The sequence below is a fragment of the Phacochoerus africanus genome, chromosome 11 (genome assembly GCF_016906955.1).
Source record: "Phacochoerus africanus isolate WHEZ1 chromosome 11, ROS_Pafr_v1, whole genome shotgun sequence".
In the NCBI taxonomy this organism is placed as follows: Eukaryota; Metazoa; Chordata; class Mammalia; order Artiodactyla; family Suidae; genus Phacochoerus; species Phacochoerus africanus.
Genome location: NC_062554.1, coordinates 45,150,998 through 45,168,797, shown reverse-complemented (window position 1 = coordinate 45,168,797; position 17,800 = coordinate 45,150,998). Strand labels below are relative to the sequence as shown.

General features: G+C 47.6%; 1 protein-coding gene across 3 annotated transcripts in view; it reads left to right on the top strand.

Annotated features, from left to right (window-relative positions):
• The window catches only part of JAML (junction adhesion molecule like), a 28,224-nt gene extending 12,586 nt beyond the window's left edge, over positions 1-15,638 (top strand). For all 3 annotated transcript variants that reach the window (XM_047752645.1, XM_047752644.1, XM_047752647.1), the window contains 6 exons: positions 2,501-2,613; positions 4,097-4,334; positions 8,145-8,283; positions 10,633-10,693; positions 12,539-12,625; positions 15,135-15,638. In XM_047752645.1, the coding sequence (XP_047608601.1) occupies positions 2,501-2,613; positions 4,097-4,334; positions 8,145-8,283; positions 10,633-10,693; positions 12,539-12,625; positions 15,135-15,227 (731 nt within the window). In that variant the 3' untranslated portion in view covers positions 15,228-15,638. The remainder of the gene's footprint in view (positions 1-2,500; positions 2,614-4,096; positions 4,335-8,144; positions 8,284-10,632; positions 10,694-12,538; positions 12,626-15,134) is intronic.
• Positions 15,639-17,800: the final 2,162 nt, after the last annotated feature.

Here is a 17,800-nt window from a genome sequence, read left to right as displayed (position 1 = left end):
TGGCCTACAAAATGGATACCTTTTCCTGCTTGGAAATGACATAGAAGGAACAAACCCAAGGGAGGCAGTTCCAGGCACTGAGTCCATGGAAGCCGACCAGGACAATTTTAGGGGTAGTCAGATATTTCCCAGTAGCCAGTGGAACAAAGTATTTACTTTTCCCTTCCAGCCAGAGTGGGACTAGATCTAACTCCTAACCATCTGCCTGGTGGCCATCTCCTCCCATGTGAAAACGCATCTACGACTTCCTCCACAAAGTTTACCCTTCAGTTTGTAATTGTTTTCTGTCTTTCTGCTACTTCAACCCTTTTATTCATAGTTCTTATTTTAAAGATTGTAGCCAATATTATTTCTTTTCTTTTCTTTTCTTTTCTTTCTTTCTTTTTTGCTTTTCAGGGTGCATCCACAGCCTATGGAAGTTCCCAGGCTAGGGGTCTAATCGGAGCTACAGCTGCCAGTCACAGCCACAGCCACAGCCATGCGGGATCTGACTTATACCACAGCTCATGGCAATGCTGGATCCTTAACCCACTGAGCGAGGCCAGGGATTTAACCCTCATCCTCATGCTTCCTAGTTGGGTTCGTTAACCATGGAGCCATGAAGGGAACTCTCTGTAGACAATGTCCTTACGAATAAAAATAATATTAACTTCTTGTACTTTTGCTCCAGAATCAGCCATTTTTCTACTTATGTGAGGTGGTAATAGTAGAGTGAGTGAGAAAGCGAGGTCTCGTTTTCACTCAGGCCTGGGTTTGAGCTCTGGCTCTGTCTTTCGCTGGTCATAAAGCTCTGGCCTCTTTCACTTTGGTCCTCTGTGAAATGGGAGAGTAAAAATGCATATCTCATTACAAATATTGTAATGACTAGGTGCTATCCTAGGTACGAGGTATCTAGCACAGGCCTGGTGGGTTGAAAGGACTCAGTTCTTAACATGCTCATAGATTGAGAGGGCGTTTTCTTCCCTATCGGTATTCTTTGGAGTGAATTTTTATTACCTCCAAAATAATTCCCTTCAAAGTATTTCAAGTTCATAATATTTTCTTTTGCTTTCTTCCCATTGTGCCTCTTTGCCGCTGGGCAGGAAGTTAATGTTCTTCCAGGAACACAATTTGGATGAAAAGTTTAGCTTGGTATCAGATTACGTTATGAACTTTGCTTAAAGCTCTTTTGAAGGAACTCTGTCCAGTTAAGGCCTAGGCTCATGTCTCCCATAAATACTGTCCTGCCTTTCATTTCTTCTTTCTTTTTTTATTGGCCACACCTGTGGCATGGCATATGGAAGTTCCTGGGCCAGGGATTGAATCCAAGCGGCAGCTTTGGCCTGAGCAGCAGCTTTGGCCTCTGCCACAGCTGCAGCAATGCTGGATCCACTGTGCCATAGCGGAAACTCCCTGCTTTTCATTTCTTAATTGACTTTGTAGTTGATTTGTATAGAGCAAGACTGAAAAATCAGAAGCATCTTTCTAATTTTTTTTTTTTCAGGGACTTCTTGAAATGACTTGGCAGTAAACACATGATGGGGTCAGCTGCTTATTCAAATGAGTAAGAGGAAGAGCCTATGAATTGGAAAGCCAGGAGCAGAGGGAGGGGGAGCAGGTGGGGAAGTGGGGGCAGGGACTAAAACAGAAAGAAAGGTCAGGAGGAAAGCTGTCTGTTGTCTTGGCCTAAGTAGCAAGAGTCCTGTGACCTGTGCTCTAGCCAGAATTGTCCTCAGCAAGTCCTAAGACAACTTGTAAAAGAATAAAAGAAACTGAAGAGAGTCACTCATGATTCACTTTTTCAGCCAGGAGAGCCAGTGAGTTATTTATAAGAATGAGAGTTCTATAACTTTCCGCTTCCTGTTTATGTTAAGCAGATGTGGGTATCTAAATTGGTGAACAGAAAGTGGGGGGCTTCAAGGTTTTCTGTACTTTATTACAAGCTTGAAGTGGAGTCGGGGCTTGTGGGAGAAGTTCTGGAAAGGCAAGAAAGAAAACCAGAAAGTGTTGATTGCATTATGAAGTCAGCGTGGGACCCCTCAGACTTGATGTATGTGGGTAGCTAGAGAGTATTTTCTTACCCTTGGGGTATCAGGTTGATTTAAGTGAGAGGCCTCTGAGTACTTGGACCACACAGAATCATCTGGATTGTCTGTGGAGGGAATGTGTACAGTATTTGGTGGTGACATTGATTTTACCGAGTATCTTTGGGTAAATATTTTCTTCTCTAGATGTTCTTTGGCTTCTATAGCTTCTAGAGATATTATTATTATTTTTTTTTGCTTTTGGGGGCCAAACCTGAAGCATATGAAAGTTCCCAGGCTAGGGGTCAAATCGGAGCTGCAGCTGCCAGCCTATACCACAGCTCACAGCAACACCAGATCCCCAACCCACTGATTGAGGCCAGGGATCGAACCCTCATACTCATGAATACCAGGTGGATTCATTTCTGCTGTGCCACAATGGGAACTCCCTATAGATATTATCTTGAGTTTGACTTGATTTACCATTTTATCCCCAGAGCTCATGGTTCAGGTGGGTGATTCGATCAAGATGGGATGTGTTTTCCAGAGCACAGAAGAGAAACATGTGACCAGGATAGAATGGATGTTCTCATCAGGAGAGCACGCCCAGGTAAGGAGGAGAAACCATCATGGTGTAGAAGCAGCCCCTGGCCAACGGTGTCAGGACAGAGTGGGATAGGAGGAATCTAGGCACCAGGTGCCATGTGGTGGTATTGCAAAGGTTTGGACTTTGGAGCTTGTCCTAACTGGGCTTCTTGGCTCAGCCACTTAGCTGGGCAATTTCAGCTTCCTGCTGGGAAAACTAACTCTAATGAAGATGATGAAAAAGAAGTTGAGCTGTTATTGCTCAACTTTTCGGGTTGTCAAAATGCAAGTAGGAGCAGTCCACGTAAAGCGTTTATACATGGCTTGGCCACTGCCTTTTAGTTTCTTTCCTCTTCTCCTCTTTGTAGGGTCATTGGAATAACAAAGGGGATGATTTTTGTGGCCTTGCCAGGAAAGCCATGGGCCAGACATGAGAGTACATTCTTCTTCTTTTTCTTTTTCTTTTTTTTTAAGATTTAAAGAGCTTATTTTTCTTCTTCTTCTTCTTCTTCTTTTTTTTTTTTTTTGGTCTTTTTAGGGCCATACCTGTGGCATATGGAGGTTCCCAGGCTAGGGGTCAAATCAGAGCTGTAGCCGCTGTCCTATACCACAGCCACAGCAATGCAGGATCCTAGCCATGTCTGCGACCTACACCACAGCTCATGGCAATGCCGGATCTTAACCCACTGAGCAAGGCCGGGGATCAAACCTGCATCCTCACAGATTCTAGTCAGATTTGTTTCCACTGAGCCATGATGAGAATGCCTCTTCTTTTTTTCATTCTTATTCTCATTTGGTTATTCTTTGAGTTTTCTTCTGTGCCCTGTTGCCCCAGTTATGGGATTTTCTTTTCTTTTTTTTTGTCTTTTCTTTTTATGGTGGCACCGTGGCATATGGAAGTTCCCAGGCTAGGGGTCGAATTGGAGCTGTAGCCACCGGCCTACGCCACAGCCACAGCAATGTGGGATATGAATGGCATCTGCAACCTACACCGCAGCTCATGGCAACATCAGATCCTTAACCAACGTCAGGGATCGAAACTGAATCCTCATGGGTACTAGTCCAATTCATTTCTGCTGAGCCACAGAGGAACTCCCCAGAGTTCAGTTTTAGACACATTTCAGGTACCTATTGGAAATCCAACTGGAAATACCATAAAAAGTAAATACCATAAAAAAAACCCTTTACTTTTTATGGTATTTCCGGTTGGATTTCCAATAGGAAATAAGGAAATAAGATACTTAACTGAAGAAGTACAAAACCCAGGAAGTCCCTCATTCCCACTTTATTCATCCTTCTCTTGAGATAAAAGAGTTGTCATGGTTTGGTGGCATCCATCACAACTATGTGTATGCAGACACACGTTTGGACATGACTTTGTGTTACCCAGTACTCTCTGATAATACCTTTACTGCTTCCTTGTGAGTCCTGAGAGCTCCCCTGTCCACCTTCCCTGCGCCCCTCTACCCCAGTTCTTTAGTCTCAAACGTCTTGCCTTACCTTTCCAGGAGGAGATTGTGTTGTCCTATGACCCCAAACTCAACGTGCCCATGGGGTCCCCTCGGAACTGGGACCGCTTCCAAAACCGTGTGAACCTGGTGGGCGACATTTCCCGCAATGATGGCTCCATTATGCTCCGAAGAGTGAAGAAGTCTGATGGAGGAAGCTACACCTGCAGTATCCACCTGGGGAAACTGACATTCAGGAAGACCATTGTGCTGCATGTGATCCTGAAAGAGCCCCGAAGTATTTAACATTTGGCTGGGGAGGGAGGAGGGACCTCATAGCTGGTAGGCATGGCTAGGACCAGGGTGAGGCTGGAGAGGTGCAACATTGGCTTGAGGGTGCAACATTTAAGGTGCATCTCTCTCAGGTGTTGTGCTTACATGATCCTGATAAGCCCAGGGTTAGTACTTCTCAAGTGCTTGCACCCTGTGATTGCATGACCTTTGAGAGTGATACCTCCATAAATTTGGTGCTCCTGGCACCTTTTTTGTCTCACCCTTGTTCTTCCCTGCTGGTGGGTCAAGGAAAAAGGGCTAGTATTTTGTGAACACCAGGCCTCTGCCAGACCTCACTCATCGTTGGTATAATATACCAATTTAAAGATACAGGAGCTGGGAAATGGATTGGAGTTATTTTTACTTGGCTTCAAGGGCAGTGCTCTATGCTCTGTAGTGGAAGGGAAGGTGATCCTGAGCTGGTGAGAGACAGCAGAGGAAACAGGAAGGGGGCCAGGACCAAAAATAGAGGGGTTTTCTGATCAAAGATTCTGTATCCTGACAAACACTGTGCATTAAGGCCAGTGGTTTGTAAGAGAATAAAGACTCAATCGTGTTGACTGAGAGAGTTTGATAAGTGAGGGGTTAAAGTTAAACCATAACCCACTTTGCAGTCAGGATGTGGCCTGTGGACTTTGCCTTTTGCTAGGGCCCCAGGGGTTGGCTGTGGTTGGTTGGGGGTGGGATGGGGGGAGGGTGGAACACACCTCAGTACGTCTGGCCAGAGACTTAAGTCGATGGAGGCACCTTCTTGTTAATAGCAGAGTCCTAGCTGGAGAGGGCAGTAGGACAGATGGCTTTCCTCATTCTCAGAAGTTCTATCTCCACTTCGCAGAAAAAATAGAAGCCATAGGCAGGAACGCACTCAACTTCCAAGCCCTCCCTTCCTGCCCACAAACGTACCCATGTCTGCCCCCATCCTTATCTCTGTCCCGCCATCCTCTGCTCCTTTCCGCCTCCACCTGGGGCTTATCTGAGCCCCTGTGCTCAGCTGGGGCTCCCTCCCTCTCAGGAACCTCACAACATGGAGCTTTAAGCTCGTGCTTTCCATGGGATTCTACCATTCAGCGTACACATATACTCAATTCTTCCTCTAACCTGTGTCCTTGGCTGCTTTAACTCATCTATCTCTTTTTTCCCTTTTTTTAAAGCGGCTACACCCATGGCATATGGAAGTTCTTGGGCCAGGGATTGAATTTGAGCCGTAGGTGCGACCTGTGGCAACACTGGATCCTTTAACCCACTGCACCCAGCCAGGGATCGAACCCATGCCTCCATGGCGACCCGAACTGCTGCAGGTGGATTCTTAATCCGCTGCTCCATGGTGGAACTCTGGTTTTTCTTTTTCTTAGAACAGCTTTATTGAGTTACAACTCACATACCGTACAGTTCACCCATGTACAACTCTGGTTTTTGGTGTATTCCAAGTTGTGCAACCTTCATCACAATCATTATAGAGTTCTTTCCTGACACAGCCAAGTAGCTTGCTTGCTAAAGGGCTGTACCCAGTGTCTCCTATCTCCTCTCCCATTAACTCATAGTGCATCACATTCCTACTTCTGCTTCTACCTCCCCTGTCGCATAATTTCCAGTGATACTCTCATGGTACTCAGCCTCGGCCTTCTAGTAGTATTATTGAACCCCATGCTCTACATATATCCAGTATGTTCTATGTTAGACACAACTTGTCCATCTGTCTATCCATCCACCCATCCATCTACTTACCTACCTACCTCTATGTATATGAATTCCACCCAAATATTTCACAAATACTTCAAATATAGCACGTCCAAATCCACCCCTGCTCACCTCTCCCCAGCCCACCTCTTCAATGCAGTTAATGCCACCACCACCTACATAGTTAGCCCATGGGATGCCTGGGAGTTGCACTTGATTCTTCCCTGTCCTATGACCCCAAAGTCAACAGGTTGACAAGTCCTGTCGTTTCTCCTGCTGACTTTGGAGCTGCCGCCTTTCCAGTCTATCCTGGCTGTCGTCGTCTCTGTCTTGGACTGTAGGCCTCTAACCCAACTCTGCTTTCATTCACAGTCATTGCCTCTCATTTTTCATGCAGCTCAGTGCCATCTTTCTAAATCACAAACCTGAACTGTTTAGTCTCTCAGTGTCTCCTTCATTGCCTACAGAGAAAAAAGCTAAACTCAGTTGAGATAATCAAGGTCCTTCAAGACTTAGATCCTGTTATCTAGCCAGCCTCCTTCCCCACCACACCCCCACATACTACCTCTGAGCCAGATCCATGGAACTCTTGCAAGTTTCCCATCAGGCCTGCAGACCTTATGCATAATGTCCCCTCCATCCTTCCCCATATTGTTTGACAAAGAACCTTTTTTTTTTTTTTTTTAATTGGAGCTGCAGCTGCCAGCCACAGCCATAGCAACACCAGATTTGAGCTGCATTTGCAACCTACACTGCAGCTCACGGCAACACCAGATCCTTTAACCCACTGAGTGAATGTGCATCCTCATGGATTCTAGTCAGGTTCTTAACCCACTGAGCCACAATGGGAACTCCACGCCAATGATGTGTCTTTTAAGACTTGGCTTAGGAGTTCCTATCGTGGCTCAGCGGAAACGAATCTGACTAGTGTCCATGAAGACCCAGGCTCAATCCCTGGCTTCGATCAGTGGGTCTGGGATCCAGCATTGCCATGAGCTGTGGTGTAGGTCACAGACACAGCTGGATCTTGCATTGTAGGCCAGCGGCTACAGCTCGATTCAACCCTTAGCCTGGGAACCTCCATGTGCCGTGGGTGTGGCCCCAAAAAGACCAAAAAAAAAAAAAAAAAAGAAAAGACTTAAACTTTAAAACTTTGGCTGACAAATTCTCAGGTTCTGCTCCCCATAGAGCTGGGCACCCATTTCTCTGTGCCCCTCTGTACTGCATATGGACTGCTCTCCTAGCCGCTATAGCAGTCTGTGGTTTTCTGTTTCTGTTTATCCTTCTCCTTGAAGGCAGGGACCATGCATAATTTGTCTTTGTATCTTCAGTGCCTAGTGATATCTGGCACCCAGGAGGTGTTTGATGTATGTGTTGAGAGTGAAATGGGGAAATTAGCGAGTGATAATGAATGGGCGGGATTGCCTTATTGATATCAGGACTATGGGCTGAGGGTTATAGCTTAGATCCTCTGTAAAACCATCACTTTTCCAAAGGGAGAGCAGCAGCCTCTAAACTGTCTGTGATGTCTATGTCATTTGGTGAACCTCGTTTTATGATAAAATCTTTTTTTTTTTTTTTGGTCTTTTTAGGGTCACACCTGTGACATATGGAGGTTTCCAAGTGAGGGGTCGAATTGCAGCTGTAGCCACTGGCCTACACCATAGCCACAGCAGCACCAGATCCAGCAGTGTCTGCAACCTGAACCACAGCTCACAGCATGCGGGATCTTTAACCCACTGAGCGAGCCCAGGGATGGAACTTGAGTCCTCATGGGTACCAGTCGGATTCGTTTCTGCTGCACCACCACGGGAACTCCCTAAGAGAGAATTGTTAATGTGAAAGAAAACCCTACTGTAGGTGGGCTGATTTCTCCCACTCACCTTTCTCTTCATTTTAGGGGTGAGCAAGGGGGTCGGCAGACTTTGGCCCTCAATCTAATGGGGGCTGCTGGAGTCCCAGTGTTTCAACGTGGGGTGAAGTCTGGGCCCCGCCCCAACTTCCCGAGCTGGCTGTTGCTACTTGGAAAAGAACTGGTGAGCTCTCTTTTCTGGAATATTGAAGCTCTGACGTTGCTCCTCTCCTCTCCTCTCCCAAGCGTCGGTGGCCCCAGTCAACCTCAGTTCGGAGATCCTGGGCGGCAATCAGCTGGTGATCATTGTGGGGATTATTTGTGCCACTCTCCTGCTGCTTCCCGTTCTGATAATGATTGTGAAGAGGACCCATGGGAATAAGAGGTACAGGGCTGCTCCCATCTCTTGGGCTGGGAGGCTGGAGGTGCCTATAGCCTGAAGTGGAAGAGAGCAATGGGGCCCTGGGCCCTAAGATGCCATTTTCACAGAGGGGTTTTTTTTAGGGCTGTACCTGTGGCGTATGGAAGTTACCAGGCAAGGGGTTGAATTAGAACTGCAGCTGCTGGCCTGCGCCACAGACACAGCAACACCAGATCTGAGCCACGTCTGTGGCCTATACCACAGCTCACGGCAACGCCGGATCCTTAACCCACTGAGTGAGGCCAGGGATTGAACCCTCGTCCTCATGGATGCTAGTCAGGTTCCTTACTGCTGAGACACAATGGGAACTCCCAGAAGAGGGTATTTTAATGAGAATCATCTCTAGTTGTCACTTTAGATGTCATCTGTCTAGCGACCTCACCCCCTTTGCTCACTGCTGTCCCGAAAGGCCATGTGCATTCCCTCGCCATCCTCATTTTACAAAGATTACAAAGGCTTTTACAAATGCTGGTCTAAGTAGAGCATCATTAAGAGCATAAATCTTATGCAAGAACTGTCATGCTGCCATTCAGTGTCTGAGAGAAACGATTTTTGAATTATTTAGTTGGTATACACTTCATAGAGAAACTCAGATTTTTGAAGTGGTTTTTAAAGGACCACATTTTAATTATGAGAAGCTACCTTTGAATGGCTGGCCTCAGGTCCTAAATTATTTATTGTTGAAATGGGTTTTCAAAGGCTTGAATTTCACCAGTAGTTCTCCCAGTAGCTCAGAAATGCCCAGATGCCCTGGCATGGGTACCAGTGTTTTACTGGTTGCTGGCAGGTCCATCCTTCAGTTAACCCAACTGTGGATGAAATGGGTTGCTACGGGAAATTGATTCTCTCACTGAAATGGGGTCAGTGGGCAAGAACCCCCGTTAAGACTGAGTAGTACTGACGTGCTGGCTTTGGGGTCTCCTTTCCCCATGGAAGATGGATTGTGCAGAAAGTGCAGGTGCCTGCTTGCTTTGCACTTGACTTGCCAGGGGGTTTTGAACTTGAGAGTCTTTGCTCTGGGCACTCAGATACCACTGAACCAGGAGTTAGACAACTTGGGTTCCCTGTACAGCTCACTTTCCTGCTCTGGGCCTCAGTTTCCCTTGAAATGAACCGGAACACTCCCATGTCTTCTAGTTTATTCTGAAGAGATAATCAGATGGATGTGCTGAGATTTGTGCAGAAATATGGTCACTGTAGCAATGATTGTAGTTAAAAACTGGAATCATTCTCAGGGTCTGTCAGGAAGGTAGTGATTCAATGACTCGCTATTCCGTTCAATGAAATGCCACACCCCGGTATGTAATGATGAGCAGTGATGTCCACGGAGGAGTATTATACAATATATAGTGTGATCTCATTCGAATAAGAGAGAAATTATACTCACTTTAGCAGCAAATGTACTAAATGTATTTTGTGCATTGAGAGAGGTTTGGAAGGATAATTCTAAACTATTAATAGTGGTATTGGGATAAAAGAAAAGGTGAGCTGGGAGTTCCCGCTGTGGCATGGCAGGTTAAGGATCTGGTGGTGCCGAAGCTGTGGCTCAGGTTCCATCCCTGGCCCTGGAACTTCCATATGCCGTGGGTGTGGCAAAAAAAAAAAAAAAAAAAAGATGGGTCCTGTGAGGGTGGGGTGTTTCCTGGAACTTCAAACTGTTTACATTTCTGTATTATTTGTATTATTTTACAATGAGAACATACAACTTTATAATCAGAAAATACAATTAAAATATTTCCATTTTGAGACCAAAAAAATATGGTTTCTTTTCCAGGTTTAACTTTGGTTTTTTCCTAGCTCTAACTTAGGCCAAGATAGAAAAGGAGGATATTCAGTGTCAGATGCAGAGGGCAGGTGGTTAAGAGATCAAAGGCCAAGGGCAGGGGAGGGCCAGCCCTCCTAGCTCCAGGTGTTGGAGGGGATAATTCTTCTTGGCCTCCCCCAGAGGCAGCTGGGAGCCTTTTGAACGGGTGTCTCGCTGAGCTTCTGCTGCCCCCTGCTGGTTCAGCTCCATCTCCCTAGTCCTTGGAAGTGATACAATCAAATCCCAAGGCTCCTCTCTATTCATTCGCTTAAAATTGTTGTGGACAGAAAGTTGTTAGGGTGACAACAGAGAGGTTGAAGCTGTTGTTCAGCTCAAACTATTTCCAGATGCCTTTCTGCTCTCCATCGAGCAGATGCACCTCTCAGACTTGGAGCTGAGCAGAGAGGGGTTCCTCCCCTGGCGCCTCTCGCTTCACAAAGCTCTGTGCGGTCTTAGGTCCCCACCCTTGAACATACAGCTAATTCCATATGCTTTCCATGCCTCTGCAGTTCAGCGACATCCATGGCCCTGGTCAAAAGCCTGGAGAACAAGGAGACGGCTCATCTAGAGGTAAGAGAACTCTGCCACTTTGCTGCTGTGCCCAGGGAGAGCCAGGTGGAGGCTGCTCCAGTATCAAGGTGGCGTCCTTATCATTCCTCTGTGAGCTGTGTCTCACTCCTCCTTCTGTCTCTGGAAGTCTAGTGCCTGGCACAGGCTGGGGCTCAGGAAATCTCCATCACTGCAGTGAGCATCCCTGTCCCTGGAGGAGTGAGGGGGTGGGGCGGCAGGGCCAGCCCAGCACATCCTTGGAGGGCCCTGGGAAAGAGCTCTGGACTTGGAATCAGAAAGTCCCAGGTCAGGTCCCAGCTGCCACCTCCCTGCGCCTCAATTTTCTCATCAGCAAAATGAGGATAAGGGTAGACATTATCTGCCCTGTTGTAAGGTTCACATAATAGGATGATATGCAAGGGCTTTGTCATCTGTGAGGCACTGTTTTGATACAAGGAATGATTATGATACATTCTGGAATTAAGTGAAGGAGTTCATGGTTCAGATTAAATATTTGGGGACCTTTAGAAAGAGAGGATCAATAACGTTGCCATATCGGTTTGTAATGGAGCTATAAATAATTGCTACTAAGGACTGAGAGATGGATTCATTTCCTTGAACTCTTTTTTTTTTTTGTCTCTTTGCCACTTCTTGGGCCGCTCCTGCGGCATATGGAGGTTCCCAGGCTAGGGGTCGAATCAGAGCTGTAGCCACCGGCCTACGCCAGAGCCACAGCAACGCGGGATCCAAGCCGCGTCTTCAACCTACACCACGGCTCACGGCAACGCCAGATCCTTAACCCACTGAGCAAGGCCAGGGATCGAACCTGAAACCTCATGGTTCCTAGTCGGATTCGTTAACCACTGTGCCACGACGGGAACTCCTGAACTCTTTTTTCTTGGTTTCTTTCTTTGTTTCCTTATTTGTTTCTGCTTCCCCCCCTTCCTCCTCTCCCATCCTCCCTCCCTTCCTTTTTTTCCTTCATTCCTTTTTTCACCTTCAAAAGCTCCTTCTGGAATACTTACATTTCCATCTTTTGGGCTTTTTAGGACCCCAGAGTAGAATTTTCTCACCATGTAATGCAGGGGACTCTAGAAGTCCAAGATGACATTGCTTCCCCAGGTAGACAGGAGTGGGAGTTACAAAGTACCCCTGGCCCCATAGACCTGCAGTTCAGCTCCGCTGTTCCTGCCACATATACCTTCTGGAAGAGACGATGACAATTAGCTGCTGAGTAATGTCATCCTGCAATGACTCTAATTAGGAGGAAATAATCACAAAAGACAAATAATTTGGCAACATAAGGATTCTTTGCTGCTACCTCAGTGCCCATCCAAACAAAGATGTTTGTCTTTTTTTTTTTTGGCTTTTTGCCATTTTTAGGGCCGCTCCCATGGCATATGGAGGTTCCTGGGCTAGGGGTCGAATCAGAGCTGTAGCCACTGGTCTATACCACAGCCACAGCAACACAGGATCCGAGCTGCATCTGCAACCTACACCACAGCTCACAGCAATGCCGGATCCTTAACCCACTGAGCAAGGGCAGGGATTGAACCTGCAACCTCATGGTTCCTAGCTGGATTCGCTAACTACTGAGCCACAACGGGAATGCCAATGTTTGTCTTTTGAACCAAAGAATTTGGTCCTTGAGACAGTGCTCTTTGCTGATGAGTTAATTTTCTTAATGTTCAGGGCAACGGAAGACTGGATTCTCCTGATCCTTGATAATTCTCTAGCTCTCAGTAACCCTCTGAACCCACTGGTGTTAGTGGTTGATGCCCCATGAACAGTGGTAGATGGTCTTTTCTCTGGCGTGTCCTAAGACTATGGAGTTTAGGAACTTTCATGCAATTTTCCCTCCTCTAGAAACATATCTACTCCTCAATAACCACACAAGATGTGATCGACGAAGCAGAATCAGGTGGGAAATCAGAAGCCACCTACATGACCATGGTGAGACATATTCTGGGCCCAGCTAAGCCAGGGGTCTGGAGGCAGGAGAAGGAGCGGGAGGGAGGGTATGGCAAAGTCATGCGGGAGCGACATTGCTAGGCCCCCTGGGGAGGCCACTCTGCTGAGGGCAGAGATTTTCCCAAGGAGCAGGAAATTGTGAGAAGCGGAAGCTCTGCTGGATAGAAGACTAATATCAAACTTGCCCTGAGAGTTCTTGTTGTGGTTCAGTGGGTTAAGAACCTGACTAGTATCCATGAGGATGCAGGTTCCGTCCCTGGTCTCGCTCAGTGGGTTAAGGATCTATGTTGACCTGGGCTGTGGCGTAGGTCACAGATGCGGCTCAGATCCCCGAGTTGCCGTGGCTGTGGTGTAGGCCAGCAGCTTCAGCTTCAGTTGGACCTCTAGCTTGGGAACTTCCATATGCTGCAGGTGTGGCCCTAAAAGGAAAAAACAAAAGCAAGAAACTTGCCCTCATACCCAATATCAAGTAATTTTGAGTATTATGAGTGTTTCTCGGGCTAGAGATGATTGATTTCAGAGTGAAAGGAAGTGGCTGCCTGCGGGGTAGACAGAGCATCTCTGCCTGTCAGCACAACACTGGCTAAACACAGCGTAGAGAAGAGGGTGCCGAGGGTGCTGTTAGATCCTTGCATAAATATTGTGTCACAAGGGACTGTTTTCCTTCTGTTTAAAATATCCCTTCCAACTCTCAGATTTTATTTTTTGGCCATACCTGCAGCATGTAGAAGTTCCAATGCCAGGGATTGAACCTGTGCCATAGTAGTGACCCAAGCCACAGCAGTGACAACACCAGATCCTTAACCCACCTAGCTACCAGGGACCCCTCCAACCTAAAGATTTTTAAAAAGTTCTGTGACTTATTACACCTAATAAGTATAGTCTTAACTGCCAGGAAGGCTGCATGCCGACCTTCGTGTGATAGCACAGAGTCCGATTCCTGCTGTTTTTCTGCTCAACTCTCCCGGGAAGTCCAGCACCTAGAAGAGGCACTGGCTGTGTAGTGAGGAGGGTAAGGACAAAAGGAGTGAGCCGGCCACACGGTGCTATTTGTGGACTAATGATAGACGCCCCGGCCATGAAGCGAGCAGTGTTCTGCTGGGGTCTGTCAGGAAGACTGGCCTCCTCTGTTTATGGGATGATGGCTTGTGTTTGTTCCTGTTGCACCAGTGCTAAGGACACGTGACTCCTGGCTGATGGCTGCAGAGGAAGGTTCTGCGAGCAAAGTGTGAGATCAGAGACCTGGCCTGGTTCCACCAGGGGAAATATGAGCGCCACTCTGAAGCCGCAGTTGAATATAGTCACCCCCACCCCCATCCTTCTCCTGTTAGTGCCGTGTGATGCGCAGGAACTGCCAGAACCTCATCCTGATACAGCTGCACAGTGGCTGCTGCTGAATGTGTCGCCCACCTGGGCAGTACCATTGGCAGACAGACTATGGGGCAGAGGTGATGCAGGAGTGAGTCATTTTCAAAGCCAGCCTCCCCAGGCTCAGTGCCAGGGCTTGAGATTTACACTCTGCGGAAAATAGCACCCCGTCCTCTTGAAACAGATCCAATAGAGCAAGTGTGATGAGAGGCCCAGGCCACAAACTCAAAGCCCTTCAGGGACTGGTCATGTTATTTGTTCTATTTTCTTTTACTTTTTGCCTGTGGTGTGTAGTGGCTTGAGGTGGGATCTCAACTCCCAGACCAGGGATTGAACCCCAGGCTGCAGTGGTGAAAGTGCTGAATCCTAACTACTAGACCACCAGGGAACTCCTGCTGGTCAAGTTATTTTAAAACAGTATATGCCAACTTAAACAAGCCTATGGGTGAATTCTGGCCTGCATACCTCGGGTATGGAGGTGTTATCTGATAGGGGGCAGGGGCAACAGAGAGCCTTTGATTTTTTTTTTGTGTGTGTGTCTTTTTAAGGCTGCACCCACAGCATATGGAAGTTCCTAGGCTAGGTGTCAAATCAGAGCTGCAGCAGCCAGCCTACACCACAGCCACAGCAACACCAGATCCGAGCCATGTCTGCAAGATACACCATGGCTCATGGCAACGCCAGATCCCTAACTCTCTGAGCAAGGCCAGGGATCGAACCTGTGTCCTCATGGATCCTCGTTGGGTTTGTTACTGCTGGGCCACGATGGGGACTCCAAAGAGCATTTGACTTTTGATTAAATTTACCTAAATGAAGGGGTCGCCACTCTGTGCCCCCTTTCTGAGGCTGTAGAGCACCCTGGTTAAGATCCCAAGCTTTGGAGTTGGAGAGACCCAGACAGACTTCAAAACTAGATCATCTTGGGCCCGTAGCTTTGCCTTGAGCCTCAGTTTCCTCATCCTTAACTGGAAGAATAAAGCCTACTTCCCAGGTGGTAAGGACCCACTGAGATAGTGCCCGTGAAATTCAGCATCGGTCCAGGAAGATGGAAAGGGCTCTGTAAATGGTGACTATTATGACTGAGATACTTCTTACAAAGGTATTTTGTTCTCTCTCTCCATAGCACCCAGTTTGGCCTTCCCTGAGGTCAGCACCAGGCAGCCCACTTGACAGAAAGTCAGCTGGGGGAATGCCAAAAACTGAGCACGCCTTTTGAGAAGAAAGGGGAGTTTCCTCTGTTCTTGGCCATGATGGAGATGCTCCTTCCTCTGTGTCCTGAGTCCATGTACCAGTTACTTCGGATCCCCCTGCCCTCCCAGTCATTCTCCCGCACCCCACTGCTTGGGCGAAGGGCTGAAATGGAGGTTTGAAGCCTGGCAGAGGGACAGGACAGTGCTGGAGGAACAGGCCCTGATTAGGGGGAGTGTGGACTTGGTCCCTCTGAAGTGGGACTGGCCCTGGGGACCCTGGCTGAGCTGGCAGTGGCCTCAAGCGCTCCATTGGGTCAGACCCTCTGCTTGGATGGTGCTTTGTGTGGCTGGTTGGAGGGAAGAATCACAGAGATAAAAACCAACCCAAATGATTCCTGTGCAAATTATCCCAAAATAAATGTGGTTTGTGGAAATCATCCTATGTTTCTATCCTGGACGATTTCTGGGTGAAAAATCTGTAGTATGGGGGTCCTGACACAACTGAAGTGACCAGAGGAAACTCCTGCTGGAACTCACACACAGGGGACTGGTTTGGGGCCTGGGAAAGTTTTAGGGGGTGAACAGTTTGGAAGTGGGTATGAATACAATGCTTCGACTTGTGCTGCTCCATTCTGGCTGGTATCAGAGTGGCCGGTGGCTCCTTGTTGAGCCCCACCAGAGGTGTCCTGGTTTGGAATTCCCAGGTGGAGCTGGGGCACTTGTCTTTTTCAGAAGTGACAGTCACGGGTCGCCAAAGTGGAGAGCCACTGATTTAATTCTTGTCTGAAATATGTGGTTCCTATACCTGGTGGGTTTTTAGTGTAAGATTTAGTGAGGTTAGTTTTAAAAATCCTTGGGTTCTGAACTCCTGTTTCTAGTCTGGGCTCAGCTCAGCTCTCCTCTTCTTTTGTCCCACAGGGCCTTGCCCATTCTCTGCACCCCATTTTCCCTCTTAGGCCTTCAGGGCATGGATACAGAGGAAGTCTCTTGTGGTTCTCTGATTTCTGGTTCAGTCTCAAGGGGAGCTGAATTTCGAGGGATTCCCCTAACTCTCCAAACACCCAGGACCCTCCCCCGACCCCCTCATAATAACTTTTTCTCCTACCAAGTCTTCTCTGTCTCCATGTGGAGGCTTCTTTTTGTTCTTGATCAGTGGTGGGTAAAGGCCATTAAATGTTTCCTTCTTACCCATTAGCTCTAAATGAGGACTCTGTCAATAATTGACAAGGTTGAAGCCAATATCCTGTCCAAAGTATACCAGACAGGGGACATATGTTGACATGATAAGGGGACAGAGGTGAGGGCCAGGGGAGGACTCTTTCGTATCTTAAGAGTTCGTGGAGAGGCAATGGTTCTGTCTGGGCTATTAGGTCACATGCTTTCTTGGGCTAAGGGGCCCCTTTTCAGTCGCTCAAATATTGTTTTCATAGATGACAGCCTTCAAGATCCCGAGGGAGATGGATGTTCTGGGTGGAAGGGGATACTTGGGATTAGAGCCGGAGGGTCCGCGGCGCAGCTTCTTCACACGCTCCTGCAGAGGGCGCTTCGACCCCGGAAGTGCGGGCACGCCCCTCCAGAGTTTGGCTCGCCCACGTCAAATGTGTATTTGATTCATCCAAGGTTTGGCTTTTGTTCTGAGGAGGAGGAAGAAGCCCACCTCTGTCCCCCAACTCTGCCTCTCTGCAGATCTTCCTTTTACACGCGGGCGTGGAGAAGAGGTGGAGAGGGCAAGTCTGCAGCTGTCAAATATTAATTGTGCCCTAAACCAAAATAGCCCTGCTGGGGACCATAGACAAGACCTATTTCCTGCCTTGGGCCCTTCTCCTAGGGGTGGTTGTCCACTAAATCCAGGACCATGAAGGGATAGGGTGTAGGGAATGGCTTCAAGGCGTCTTACTGTCTCTTCAAGACTGCAATGTTTACCTCAATTCTTTGAGGCTATTTCCCTTATATGGTCCTTTATGCGTGGAGATGCACAGGATTGTGGGGACTAAATAAGGCCCCTTAGGGCCTAGAGCCTGGTCTGAGTCCTCCATTCTCTTCCAGTGTATTTTCCCCAGTGGATTTGTCTTCCGATGATTCCGTCCCCATTTCTCATTAATTTTTATTTTTTGTGGACAGGAAGCCATGTAACTCAAAATACTCAAGTCCCTCTTCCCACCCAAAGAAAGATTAAGACGCTGAGTTTAGGGGAGGACTTTGCATAGCTCCGAGGAGTGACATTCTCAAGGGCAGGGTGTCTGCTGGAGATGGAACAAGCTCCTTGTAGATCCAAGCGGTTTTGTTACTTGAATTTGCAGTATTTTAATCTCTAGAACACCAGATGCTCCCATATTCAAAGGCTTCCAGAAGCAAGCAGACTTTTCCCAACAGAAAGCAGCCTACGGGTGGAGGAGGTGGAGTCACCCAGGAATAATGGAGAATCTGGCACCAGCAGAGTTTGACTACTGGAGTTGAAAACAATTCACCCTGTCCACTGGGGATTCGTAAAAGATGTGCCTCCTTTAAAAGGCTGTGGCCTTCCGACAGCCCTTTTGTTTTTATGTCTTTATTGCCATTACAACTCTCCTTTTGGTTAGTCAGTATGCTTACCTGTCTC